Source organism: Gymnoscopelus microlampas (assembly GCF_963454915.1).
Source record: "Gymnoscopelus microlampas genome assembly, chromosome: 5".
NCBI classification, from domain to species: domain Eukaryota; kingdom Metazoa; phylum Chordata; class Actinopteri; order Myctophiformes; family Myctophidae; genus Gymnoscopelus; species Gymnoscopelus microlampas.
Genome location: NC_139942.1, coordinates 23,833,782 through 23,847,873, shown reverse-complemented (window position 1 = coordinate 23,847,873; position 14,092 = coordinate 23,833,782). Strand labels below are relative to the sequence as shown.

Below are 14,092 nucleotides of genomic sequence, written 5' to 3'. Positions count from 1 at the left end.
ACCAATCAAGAATCTGTACCAAATTAGCACCGGTTCTCGTACCCATCCCTAGTCATAGTCACACAGCAGAGTAGGCTCCAAGTACAAGAATTGCACTGTTTGCAATGTTGCCACGGCTGTATTGTAAGTGCATGTGATAATAAGAACCTTGAACTTGTGCACAGAAGAACTATACAGTATACAGTCCAGTAGTACATGGATTTATGTCTGGGTTAGACATAGATAGACACAAAGCGGACTGGAGAGTGAAAGAGAAAGGTTGACAGAGAGAGAGGGCATAACCCTCTCTCTTTTTACTGCTGCTGGCAAGAGCGTCCCTCACCCCAATTGACTGTAGGACTTTATTAGTATATAGAGGAACTCAACAGAACAGCACCTGGAGTCTCTCTCTCACACAAACATACACACACAGACATCTCCTGCACAAGGCCATATCAAACACTGGGAGTGTAAGGTCAGTGGAGGTCCAGTCCTTGCCAGGAGAGAACACACACACACACACACACACACACACACACAGGTGATTTATAGGAGCCTATAAAAAGAATAAGTCATTACTCTGCGGCCAGTGTTGGTCCGATAATGCGTTTCTGATATCACAGTTTGCCATCATAGTAATGCAGCATTCTGCCCTGGAAGGGATTCCAAATTCCGGGAAGGAGAAAAGTGTTTCTGGTCAAGAACAAACCTACTCCTTCTCTACCTTGAATTCTCTCCTCCCTCTCTCTCTCTGTTGCTTTTTCATTACTCCTTCCCTTTTTTTTAATAATCTTACTCACTTCACCTCCCTCTCTCTCTTTCTCTCTCTCTCACCCGGTGAGGTTTCTTTTTTTTTAATTCTCTCGATCCACACTCACAGATTCTTGCTCTCTCATTCTTGTCCTCCCTTGTTCATTTGTTTTCGCTCTCTCTCTCCCTGCATCCGTTGGTGTTAATCAGTGCTGATGGTGGGGGAGTGGAGAGTAGGAGTAAAGGGTGTGCTTTCTGTCACTCTGGCTCCCACAGTCGGATCTCTGTTCTCAGGCTGAGACGGCAGGTCTGCTTCCTGCAAAACCGCCGCCTGGCCTGATAAGCGCAGTGGGAGATAGAGAGCAGTCTTACCAGGTCTGCTTATTATAAGTGACTTTGGGCTTGTTTTTCTCCGAAGTTGCTTGTAAATATTGGTAGTTGGTATTTTGTGCCAGGGACAGGAACCCCCCATACCAGATTTGTGTTGTTAAAATGTTTCAGAAATATTCCACATTTTGTCACTTTTTTGCACGTTTTTTTTTCTTCTTTAAATAGCAGATCTACAAGCTCATAACCCATTGTAGATAGGCTATTTTCAAATAGCCGATGCCATATAGGTTTAGAGTGCTCATGTGGCCTATTAGTCGCTTCTTTTGGGCTTGTTTTCATATACCTGGTTGCTTATTTCTCCCGCAAAATCTGGCAACGCTGATAGAGCGACACAAACGCACACTGATACACACACACATGTTTAATTCATGTATATATGGAGACCACGGAACCCACACACGTGTGCACAAACACACATACTGTACATAGAAGGTTGAATACAGAGACATTTTTACATACACAGACACAAACACACTCACACAGAGTTGCCTCACGCTGTCCGCAGAGAGCACAGAGAGTGTATTAATGCCAACAGGATACTTGCTGTGCGAGTACGTCAGTGTAACTGGACCCGAGCTGTGGCTGTTGTTGACACTCCTTGTGGCTACTACACTGTAGTTAAAGTTTACCTGCTGCTCTGTCAAACAAACACTCTCTCTGACACCGATACAGAGCTTAGCTAATGGTTACTGACAGCGCTAGCAGAAAATCCAGGTGGGTAACAGAGTGGGGTCAAAGTATGCCAATAGTAAGGCAGCATGATATCTATATCTAGAGTTTATCTATATCTCTATCTACACAATGTATCTATCTATCCATCTAGCTATCTGACTGAACACTGCAATTGTAGTATGATTTACGTCTGGATTGTTCTTACTAACTAGTCTGTGAGTTTCATGAGAACCAGACACTGGCTATATAGATGTTGATTTCAATGTTGATTTCTGCAATTCTTTTCATCACCTATTTTTCCTCACTGTGGGGGAAGACTAGAGAAGAAGCGTGTTCTTTGAGTTGGCTTAAGTTCTGGAGTTACATTTCATTATTTATTTTTTTAATTAAGAAGGAATAACTATATAATATAATTTTTAAATGTAACACTAGACGTCTCACATTTGCTCCAATGTTGAAGAGCCAAAAAGCAATCATTTTACTCTTGTATGACCTGAATAACAAAAACATATACTTTCATGCAGGTGGACAACATGCAGTGTTTCCCCTATATGCATTTCACTGTGGAGGCCCGCCACTTCTTGAATTGGCCCGTCACAGCTTAATTCTTATGAAAATTATTATTTTGATACACAAGTATAGTGTATGAATTTGGCGAGCCTATATTCATGCAGGTCTCCTGAGTCTATGGGTCTCCTGTGAAACAGCTCCCCTAGGGCAACACCTTTCTATGGGTCACAGGTTTATGCTTGACCGTTGGCTGGAATGTGTTTTGTTTTACATGCTATGTTTGTATAGCTTTTCTAAGATGATTTCAAAGCGGATTTTGCTGTTCAATAGTAGGATGCATGCAACGACGGTGAGTAAGTTGATCTGCTGTTTTTGGTGTTGGATCGAGCTCAATAGTAGGTATGGCAGTCAATAACCATCCATGGGACCGCCCGAAAGACCCACACTGACTTGACTTCATTTGGGAGAAAAAGAAAGCGGTAGAAACAAAAACGAGCACTCTCAGACCATTCATCTGGTGCATGGCTCACAATGTATTTAACAAAGAATAGCCAGCACTCTGAAGTCCTTCTGGTACTTTTTAATTAATAAGGCACGGGCATACACAGACACGTTTCAGCGTCAATCCTTGTGTATCCGAAAAAGAAAGCGGTCAGTGGTGTCGTTTGGACCAGGGGGGTACTGATAAGACAGACAGACAAGAAGAAAACAAGGACTTTAGCTGCTGTTCGTGGTTGTAAATAGCCACTGTCTGCGACTCCGCGACACTGTCAATCTCAAAGAGATGCAGTGCGCACGAGAGGTCCTCCGCGCTAGCCTGGTTCCAGACCATAGACCCCGCCCAGTGCGCCCACTCTCTGTGGAGGGGACTGCCTCTCTTGGTCTGGTGTTGTAATGTGAACCTAGGATTTATTCAGTACAAAAATGTATTGTCTAATGAGAGTCGGAGGTGGGGGTGGGGATCCCTTGTGATTGGTTTAGGGAAATTCTAAACCAATTCTAATTGGTTTAAGGAAGTTCCAATCCCCTCCCCCTTGTAATCGCCTACACTGGAGCCAATGTCAGACTGATTATTCAGTTTGATAATCAGGCTACCTCCGCGTCACAGTTACAACTTCATCCAAGGGGAAACACTGACATGATACAAACAATTAAGCAGTTAACTAGGGTTGTCCGATATTGGCTTTTTTACCGATAACCGATATACCGATATTGTCCAACTCTTAATTACCGATACCGATATCAACCGATACCGATATATGCGGGGATTATTGTGATTAGGGTAAGCTCAAATTTCATATCACACACACCATATACAGTAAGAACTCCTGTAACTTATTTATAAAGCAAAAAAAAAAAAAAAAAAAAAAAAAAAAATTTTTTTTTTTCAAAAACCGATACCGATATTTTCCCGATATCAATTTTTATGCTAATATCGGCCGATAATATCGGGAGGCCGATAAAATCGGACATCCCTACAGTTAACATACTCATGCTCCCTCTGTGTCATGTGTAACTAGATATACTGCATTGCGGTTATATGCCTCTGCCAACCAGTTGCAATTTACATCCGTCATTGTCTGTCCAGACTCATGATATGATGAGACTATGAAAATCAGTGTTGGAACAACATTTTAGAGTGTAGAGAGAGGAAGAGAGGAGTCAAACAGTGCAGCATAAAAGTAAAGAAGCTGCAACAGAAAATCTCAGCATTATTTAGCATCATTTACTGAGTTTGGTACTGGTACTGTTCTCACCACAGAGTATTTTGCCTCTAAGCTATTCGCATAGTTGATGGCACATTCAGGTTGAAGCATTAATTCACAGTAAAATTAGTTCTGAATAAAGATTTCATCGCTTTATTGCTTTATTAAAAATATGTCCATCGTGTGTAAGTGCCTTTAAGCCACTTGGAAGCTGGACTGAATGGACAAATGTTTTTTTAAACCGCAGAAAACGGGTTAGGAGTGAAAATTCACTGCTCTGTAATTAAAGGGAATCAGTTATGTCATCCTCAGGAGAACCAGGGACACACAACCATGAAAGAGTTCAGGTGGACAGCAATTATGTCCCAGGTGAAAAGGACAAGCTGGACCATGGTGATACTGTAAGCTTTAGGAATAGATGGAGTGACATGACTATTATGAGTCAAGACTCCCTGCAGTGAGAAAAACAATTAATGTTATAATATCCTAATGAGTATACAGTAATTGGCTGATAATTGTATTGAAATCCAAATAGCGTTTGAAAATGTATGCCTATAATGACATGCAGAAAATAGGGACACCAGGTTGAAAGTGGTTAACAGCAATTTCTTAATAATATACCGTACAGAGGGTCTAAATCTGCACTTATGTATGAGAGACCAGGTAGCAACTTGTCAAACGCAGACCTTACTTCTGATCTTATCTGAATACTGCAAAACTTGCGGAACTCCCTGCCTAGTGCTTAAAGGAACATACTGGAATGATTGTGACGTTAAAGCCAGCAGACTATGTAACCCACAAACAACATTATTGTAATCATGAGCTATATCAGTTTATCCATTAGCATCGATTCCTTTGAGGTGATTCAGTACATTGGCCGGCATGAAGGATCCGGCATCCTCCTGGCCAATCACAGTTTTGATCTCATTGCATAACTCAATGTTATTATGCAATGAAGGAAGGAAAGGTAAATATAAGCACATCACTGTTTGCAGCAGGGCGAAGGAGTGATTGTGACGCATGCATTTCTTTTTCAACATCAGTCTATTAAAGGCCAGGCACCTGGAGTTTTCTAGTTCTGCATGATATTATAAATTAGTTACTGACATTATTAATCAAGATACCTGAAATAAGTATGAAACCATTGTAATGAGGCTGTCTGTTTGTGTATCACCGTCTGCACATTTGGTGCTGAAAACAGCAAAATAAACGGGCTGAAACGCAGTACCCGATCGGTCAAATTTAAGGCGATGAGCCATACCGTTCAACTATACACACTCTAGGTTGTTGTTGTGCATGTTTACTGGACACCTTCAGTTAGCTTAGTAAATGAAATGGCAACTGCAAATGCATGGAAGTTGGAACTTCAAACTTCAAAGGATGGGCAAGATTGACGGACATCATCAATATGACGTCAGTCACCTCCATATCTGGGAAATGTTGTTGTTGGGGACATACATACATACAGTACGTACATACAGCGATTCCCAACCTATGGGCCGTGGCTCACCGGTGGGCCCCCAAATATAATTGGCAAGATTTCAATAACAAAATAAAACAACAATATAAACAAATAATGTAAAAACAATGTCATGGTATTTTTTCTTTAGAAGTCTTGGAAGAAAAAAATGTTTTCTTTGTGATACCGATATAGGAACTTTAAGTATACTATGTTCGTTCCATTGCTCCAAGGCGGAATACAATAAACATGCTCTGTAAATGCACGTGGCCCACACATCTGACCACATAACGCGGCAGCCGAATGGCTGGTCAGATGGGTGGGCTGCTAACGCTTCAAAGATTTCCAAGTGGGCCCTGATCCAGAAAAGGTTGGGAACCACTGCTTTGGACGGATGACCCCTTGAGTGCCACACTGTAAAAATAAATCATCAGAAAACTAAAATGGATACGGGAAACCAGGCCGTGGGATTTGTCCGGGTGACTCAGGCAGAAGGATTGTGCAGTTCGCTAAGAGCAGCTTATTGCAAAGTGAGCAAGAAGGAGGGACGTAGCATTCCACGCAGACCTGGCATTCTTCGCTTCACTCTCCTACTGGAAAGGCTTGTTATAGCTAAATTAAAGAGGCATGGGGGCTAGTGATGGGCCCCAAAGCATCTCAACCACCATGAGCAGGGTACGGTAGCCCCATCTGCCCAGTGAGAGGCCATTTGTCACCGGTGAGCGCTCAAGCACGGGAGAAGGGAGGTCAGGGTGCCTCCGTGGGCTACTGCACACACCTAGGACCATTCATCTCTCTGTCACCGCTGCAAAGCATGGGGTATGCCCCATACACATGCACACACATACACTTCCAACACACACACACACACACACAAACACACGTTCATGCACACATACAAAGACATATAAACTCAGTCATACGTACATAAAACACACGATGTGCACGCTCTCCTGCTTAACGCATTAAGACCTGAGGCCGATTCTACAAATGTCTTCTAAATCAGTTTTCTGAAAAACATGTTTCTAGGTCAGTGGTGCTCAAACTTTTTCATGACAAGGACCGCCAAAATTATATGTAATGTATTTGGGCGGCCGGCCCCCGTCTCAAATGATTTTGTTCCATTGACTCCCAGAAACATGTTTGCTTTAAAATTATATTTATATATTTATATATATATATTCAAAAATGTGCACACATTTTCACGATTTTTCAAAAATAGCAGATCTGCAAGCTCGTAGCGCGGCAATAAGTGGCCCGCTATGAGCTTGTGTATCTGCTATTTTGAATAGCCAAAGTATAACAGACACAAACACAGATGCTTTACCAGTTTTAATGGGTTAACTGCAACTCACAAAGACCTTCGCCTCAACCGCCCTGTGTCGCACCCCGACACCATCCCTCCCAGTAAGACAGCGGGTCAGGGTGAACGGAACAACGGCTCCAAGACTGGAGGATGCTCCCGCCTCCGGGCAACGTATCCCCCCCCACCCCCCACCATGCGAGTGGGGAGGGAGCCTGGCTCCTCTCAGCACACCAAAGCAGCAGCGACATGCACTCCTGCTGAGGTGGAGGACAGAGCTGCTCATAGTCATAGCTACTACACACGTACTACACACAAAGAATGCTCATATAGGGCATAGTGAGAGATGGTATGGGGTGCAAGCAATACATCACCCAGTATAGGCCTAATGCACACAGTAGATAATGTGCATGTCGGGAATGTAACAATAACAATAGTCCTAAAACTCATTGTCTGATCAGTTTGACATGATCTGTAAGTCGAGGTGTGTGTGGGCACATTTGTGTTACTTTGTGAGTGCAAATGTGCGTGAAAATCACCAAATCTCCTGCTGGATTCAGCTCATGTGATCAGTTTTTGAGCATATACATCTCTCTGGAAAGTGGTGGTGATTGTGCTGCTGACTTGACTGGCAGATTGGAAAGTCAGCAAAGTTGCCTTGACACATCTGGCGCGCCACAGTTCCAATAACTTGTCATCAGCTTCAATCTAGTACTTGTAAAGTGCTGTTTACAGTTTAAAAGATACAGCTTGGTGCCCTGCCGTTAAGCGCGCTGTTTGAAAGGAGGCTGATTTCACTCCCGCATCTCCCTGATCAGCTGCCTGCTTCCTGCCCTGCAGTTTTAAATTCAGGGCAATGAGGTGCTCCTTAATTTGCCACCATAAGAGCAACGTCATTCAAACACTTTTCAGAGAGAATCAGTTGGCACAGAATGTGTAAAAGTGTTGGGCTGTAGCAGCTGTAGCACCCTATTGCAATTTGGTTTCGTTACGGAAGTAAATTTAAGCACCAACTCACAGGTAACATTGAATCGATCAATTTAATTTATATGCGGGCTTGATTCAAAGGTTATGGGGGCTGTATCTGGCCCGCAGGCCTTGAGTTTGACACGTGATCTAGAGTATGGACATAGTGGATAAGTGAGTGCTGGGAGTAACAAGCACAAGACCAGGGTCGCTTCTCTTACAAAGCACAGCCTTAGAGTACTGATGCAGACAGCGGCTCCATTGAAAAATGATGTGCTGGTCCTTACAAAGAAGGTAAAGGGCTGAACTACTCAGGCGAGCCAGTGTAATCCCAGTTTCCTGCCAAACAACATGCCTTCCTAGTCTGAGTTGTTTTGGATTTGGCAGAAAAACCCAAAGCGCTACTTTATAGGTATCCACTATCCAGGTGCAACAAAGAAATAATTATGGGGGGGGGGGTCTGGATATCTGACTCATTCATACACTATCTTAACATGTGACAAGGATCTGACCAGGAACTCTTCTTGTGGGTTACTGCCCGGGCTGTGTGTAAACCATGTTCTTCAAAAAGGTACTGACAAATTACTTTGATATTTACCTAACCATTTACTGTAGTAGCTAGTAGGTATAAAAGCTTAAGTGACGTGATATGTGAAACACAAACAAGAAATGAGAGAGGAACTGGGGTAGAGCTCTCTAGTTGGCTGTTTAGCTTTGCAAGGAGCCCTTTCAAGCTCATGCTCATTCTCCAACAAACTCATGGGACAATGAATAGTCAGAAAGAATAGACTATATTATCAATTGATGATGATGATGATGATTATAAAGTTGGATGACTGGTTGACTTCGGAGTGCAAGGCTTGTGCCCAAAGGGGCAAATAGCCATGCAAATTATTTGAATTCATGCGAGTACAGTATCAATGCTATAAGCCCCAAAGTTTATAGCATCCAGGCATGTTCATGTGTTTGTTGTTAAGCAAACGTCAACCTCTAATTTTAGCACCATACCTGTGCAGTGTGTAATGTAGAGAGCTGCATTCAGCAACTGTTTCACACCTTTCACCCAACTGAACTGATATCCCAACTTCAGTCGACTTATAAGAGAAGAGATCCTGGTTTGTGCTTGTTGCTGCCAGCACTTAGCCACTATCTCCATACTGTAGATCACATGTGAAACTCAAGGCCTGTGGGCCAGATACGGCCCCAACGACTTTTGATCAAGCCTGCATATAAATGATGCTGATCAATTCAATGTGGCCTGCTGTGAGCTGGTGTTTAAATGTACTTCTGTTCTGCAATGATACCAAATTGCAATAGGGCACACTGCTGAAGTCGAACCTCTCACAATTTGACACAGTCTGTGCCAACTGAACTGACTCTCTCTGAAAAGTGGTTGAGTGACTCTGCTTTTATGGGTGGCATAAAGGAGCACCTCATTGCCCTGAATTTAAAACTGCAGGGCCAAAACAGCTGATCAGGGAGCTGCATGAGTGAAAGCCGACCACTTTAAAAATTCAGCCTGGCTGTGCCCATCACCAGTGTACTTAAAATAATGCAATGTTCTTCTGTTTTTCCATGATAACTCAGAAGTTCTGAATATTTTGGTTGAGAAATCAATCTGATCATGTGGATCTTGAGATCAGCATGGCTGCTTGTGGATCTTCAGGGTCCAGTGTTAAAGATGCATAATCTGAGTTTTTTTTAAATGGGTGTTATTCATGCTGGGATGGCATGGAGCTTATCCATGAAAATCCTGGTGTTTTTTGCCACTCTGCATTTCTCTAAGCATTAATATGGATTTAGACCTTCAAAAGAACAGCACTCCCTGATGACTGATTTACATTCATACACTAGGAGTAACATCACTAAAAGACTCGCCAATCAAATCCTCTTCAAATACATGCATAAACACCTGGCATGCACAAATATGCATGGCTGCAGTCAGGCTCTGATTGGACAACAGACCCATGTGACAGCCAGAACAGAACTAACTAACACATGAAAGAGGAGTCCAGCAGCTGCGCACACGTGCGTGTGTGTGTGTGTGTTCACGATGCACTCCCTAGGCTATTCCCTCTGGAAAATTACAGTTTTGTGTCTTTTTTTGCCTAAATTATGCTTCGCTGAACAGCGGTGTCCCATGGCAAATACAGCCATCTCTCGAATCCGTGACGCGTTGTGGGTTTGTAGATCGGCTTCATGAAGTATACCAAGTTGAGTTTTTCTTCTAGGCGCAGTGGCCAATGTAACAACATTATGAGTATGACAGCGTTCTCGCACGCCATTCAATAATGTTTGCACAGAACACAACCTTTATTATATCACTACCTACATTGTGACATTATGGCAAAACTAGGTTATTATTTACATTGCAATTCATTTATATATATATTTTTTAGCCCTGATAAGGCATAATTCCATCTAATAAGTCTAATATTGCCTCTTGCCATAGTGATACGGGTGTGTGAAGGTTTTATTTTGATTTGTTGTCATTTTTTGGGGGGGAATTCTGAATGGCGTGGCAAATTAGCATATTAATGAGGGGTTGTTTCTATAGGCATGGCATTCGATTGGTCTCAATAGAGACATTTAGGTTGCTTCTTGAGGACACACACTATATAGTGACTGCATCTGTTTCATGTAACACAATATTTATTTGCATCTGTGACACTAGTAATGATTCAAATGATGCAAACGTCTACTTGCCTGCCTAGGTGTACTGTTGTGGGCAGTGCAGCACGTAGATTTCTCTCACAATATACAAATCCATTGCCTGTTGATTGTGTGTAAAACACTACAGAACATGAGCTTCTTAAAAAATGTTTATTTATATTAGTCATACTTAATTGTAGATGAATATTGGTTCCAAGTTCCAAATATTTACGTATTTGAAGCGTGGACAGGTAAAAGCAATATGGCAAGAAGAAACTGAACCTATCAAATCAATCAATAGTCATTTCAGATCAGACATGCTCAGCAGGGCTCCAGTCCACACTTTCCACTGGTAGCACTGGTGCAGTACTGTCCCTTTAAGAATGAAACTCTGCGTTGCCTGCAAATGACATCATCTGAGATCTACAAGCTAACAATGCAATTACATCAGTAATACATGTATGACAGTTTGTAGATCAGTTTTGCATGTGACTCGGCATGTTGCTTCGAAGTACACATGTACACTACACACGCAATAATGATGAACATGCAGCAGGTAGAGAGTAGCCTATTGATCATCCTGCACTCACACCAATACGATCAGGTGACATGTTAACTGGCACACTTTCGGTGGCAGGCCTCCTCACGCAAAAAAGGTTCTGAAAAGGCAGACAGTGTCCACAACTGATGAGAGAAATCAAGAATAATTGAAATCAAAACAAAACATCATACTCAGGTGGTACTTGCTGACCAGGTAGGTCTAGACAGGTTTCACTTGCCCGCAATTGTGTGTTACTTGGTCCGGGCAATCAGGCACCTGTTAATGTCGGACCCTAGACATCATGTGGCCAGCGTATATGACGTATCCATGTGTGATTAGCTTTAGACAGAGAGACAGACCAACCATCTCATAGACGGCCTCCTACAGAGCCACGCCACAAAAACACTGATTGAAGCATCCTTTTAGTCAACTTTTTGATTCAATTTGTTTCTACTGGAACATTACATCGTTAAGGCATAGTTTACTTTCATATCACCGTCTTGATCTGATGGTCTACGCAAAATTAGGGTCCACTCTCAGCGTGAAATCAGTTAAGAACCAATAACGTTAAAAACTAAGGATTAAGGAAGAATGAAAACAAGTTCAAAACTTGGCAGTTTTAGTGTACATCTATCCACCCAAATAAAATGTATGGGCTCCTGAAGAAGGGGAAAGTTTTAATTGCACAGACATTTTACCCATCCTTCATATTGGAACAGCTAGTGCCACTGACTTCAGTATCACCATATTGTGGGATCTAATGACGCAGCCAGTGAGGGACCATCCGTCCCTATTGAGTACCAGTGTTCATCAACTCTAAATGAAAACAATGCCAGTGACAGGCTGAGGGTGACACGGGTTGGTACAGTACAAGACTGAGCCTACTGCTGTTGGCACTCACTGACAATAGACTTGAATGAATGAACCAGTAAGGCACTGTCCCCAAAACTAGCCAATTTGGCATTCACAAAAAACTTTAAAAAAAAACTCCACATAATAATGTGGAGGTTTTATGTTACTAGATAGTTGTACCAATAACATATCAAATTCAAGACACATGCACCTGGAAAACTGGCCCATACCGTTTAGAATGATTTGAAATCAGTTAAAGGCGGTTAATTATCACTTTCTTCCTCTAGCCACAGAGGCGGTGGAATTCCAAAATCTGACAAGCACAATTTCACAATTTAACCAGAACAATATGAATAGAGAGAAGCCCCAAATTAAGCCTCTATAGAACCCCTGTCCTGGCTCCTTACAGCCCAGATTTCACTGCTAAATGTTTTGAAAAATGGCAAATAATAATACCAACGACCAACTTAAACTTGACCAACTGAAGACACCCTTTCCATTTCAATAGTTTTTTTTTGTTTATGTTTTACATAGTTGACATTCCTTTGTAGCAATCTCGCAAATACTTGGGATGTTTTGCTCAGTGAACAGGAAACCCATGATGCAGGGACACTGCAGTGTTCGGGGTGTGTGTATAACAAGACTGAGAAATACAACAGGTCTGGCAAAGGTTGACTTGTGCTACACGTTTTACCGGTCTTCAATGAACTGGAGTCCCAGAGACAGCCAGAGACAGCAGCCAGAGGGAGTGTCAATTGGACGGAACGCGGTGACAAATCATTTCCATCACTAAGAAGCAAGAAACTTACCAATACTACACCGAAACTGCATCACAACACATCAACATTGACCACTGATCATTATCATATGAATGCGGACGTGAGCAATGACAGTCTGACGAAGGAACTATGTCACACAGAGGAAAGGGACCAAACTTGAAACTTGTGTCAATCAATAACTAGTTCCAAACAACTCGATTCATTAGCAAGCTGACGTTACATACAAGATAGCATTAACAGTAACGTTAGAGCCCCGAAACACCAGCATGTTAGCTGTTAGCTTTCCAAGTTCCACCTCAGAAAGCTTTGCAGGAATGTGACAAGCCTCTGATCAGAGACTTCACTAGAGATCATAAGTTTAATCACCATTCCTTCCACAACCCAGTTAACCACAGCAAGCTGACAATGACAACCATAGTAGGGAACTTTAACAACATGTGTGTCATTATCTTTTAGAGCTCACACACACTTTGACGCCACTCGGACAGAAAATGACGTATTTTTATGCACAAGACTCTTTTTCTCAGATGAAAATGACGTCATTTGTGTTCAAATAAACGAGCCTTTAACTTCCGACTCGCCTGTCTGCCTGGACAAGTTCAACTAGCTTTACTGCTACTAGCCAACACATTAGCAAGGCTGGTTAGCCGCTATAGCTAGCTAACGTTAGCCTGCTGGTTATTACAATGTATTAGAACTCAACAAAACATCTCGTAAACACCACCGCAGGACGGGAGGGGCACGGATAACAATGTTGGAAGTTGTAGCTTTGTTGCTCACCCTTTGTAGTAAGCCTTGACCCGGACCTGGTGGTGGGGGTTCTCCCCGGGGTGGGACATGGTGCTGTCCCGCAGCGTCGGCATCATCGGTCGGCCACCGAGGACTGGAGGATGATGATGGAGGAGGAGGGAGGATGAATCCCCTTCCTTCTGCTTGTTCTGGGAGCGAACTAGTTTTCTGTGTACTAAGGTACCACCACCACGCCCTGGCTAAATCACTTTGTTTCGTGTCTATCCCCCGCGATATAACAGCAACCCGACTCGGAGACAAGAACGTCCCGAAACAGGGGACCTAGCAGCGGCGAAGTAAAATAAACATTGGGGAAAAGTAGTGGGGAAAACTTGAGAGGTTCCGCCAAGCAACTCCCTGCTACTACTACTGCTGCTGCAAAGGCCTGGCGACGGGTAACCTCGCATCACCAGTCTTTCCACCTCGGAGGAAAGCCTGGTCTGCGTTCCAGAAGACAACATATGATCCGGTCTAGACCACGCCTACTGAAAAAAAAAAGAAAAAAGAATCCTCTTTCCGGTTCTGCCTATCCGGTTTTGCGGTTTAAATGGAATAGAATTTCCCCGTGGGATAATACCGACGCTAAATAGTCTCCGGATAGTGCACGCACATTTACATTTAAAAAATAAGCTAAACAATTCCGTATCAAGGATTTTATTAGCACGGACCTATTTTGGGGTGAGACGTCTTTCCGGTTCTGCCTATCCGGCCACTTTTTCTTTTTTTCCGACCGGATCATATACC

General features: G+C 42.8%; 1 protein-coding gene across 1 annotated transcript in view; it reads right to left on the bottom strand.

Moving 5' to 3' along the window:
- prkci (protein kinase C, iota) overlaps positions 1 to 13,793 on the bottom strand; it is a 38,061-nt gene extending 24,268 nt beyond the window's left edge. Inside the window, exon 1 of the mRNA XM_084056609.1 lies at positions 13,340 to 13,793. Within this exon, the coding sequence (XP_083912735.1) occupies positions 13,340 to 13,425 (86 nt within the window). The 5' untranslated portion in view covers positions 13,426 to 13,793. The remainder of the gene's footprint in view (positions 1 to 13,339) is intronic.
- Positions 13,794 to 14,092: the final 299 nt, after the last annotated feature.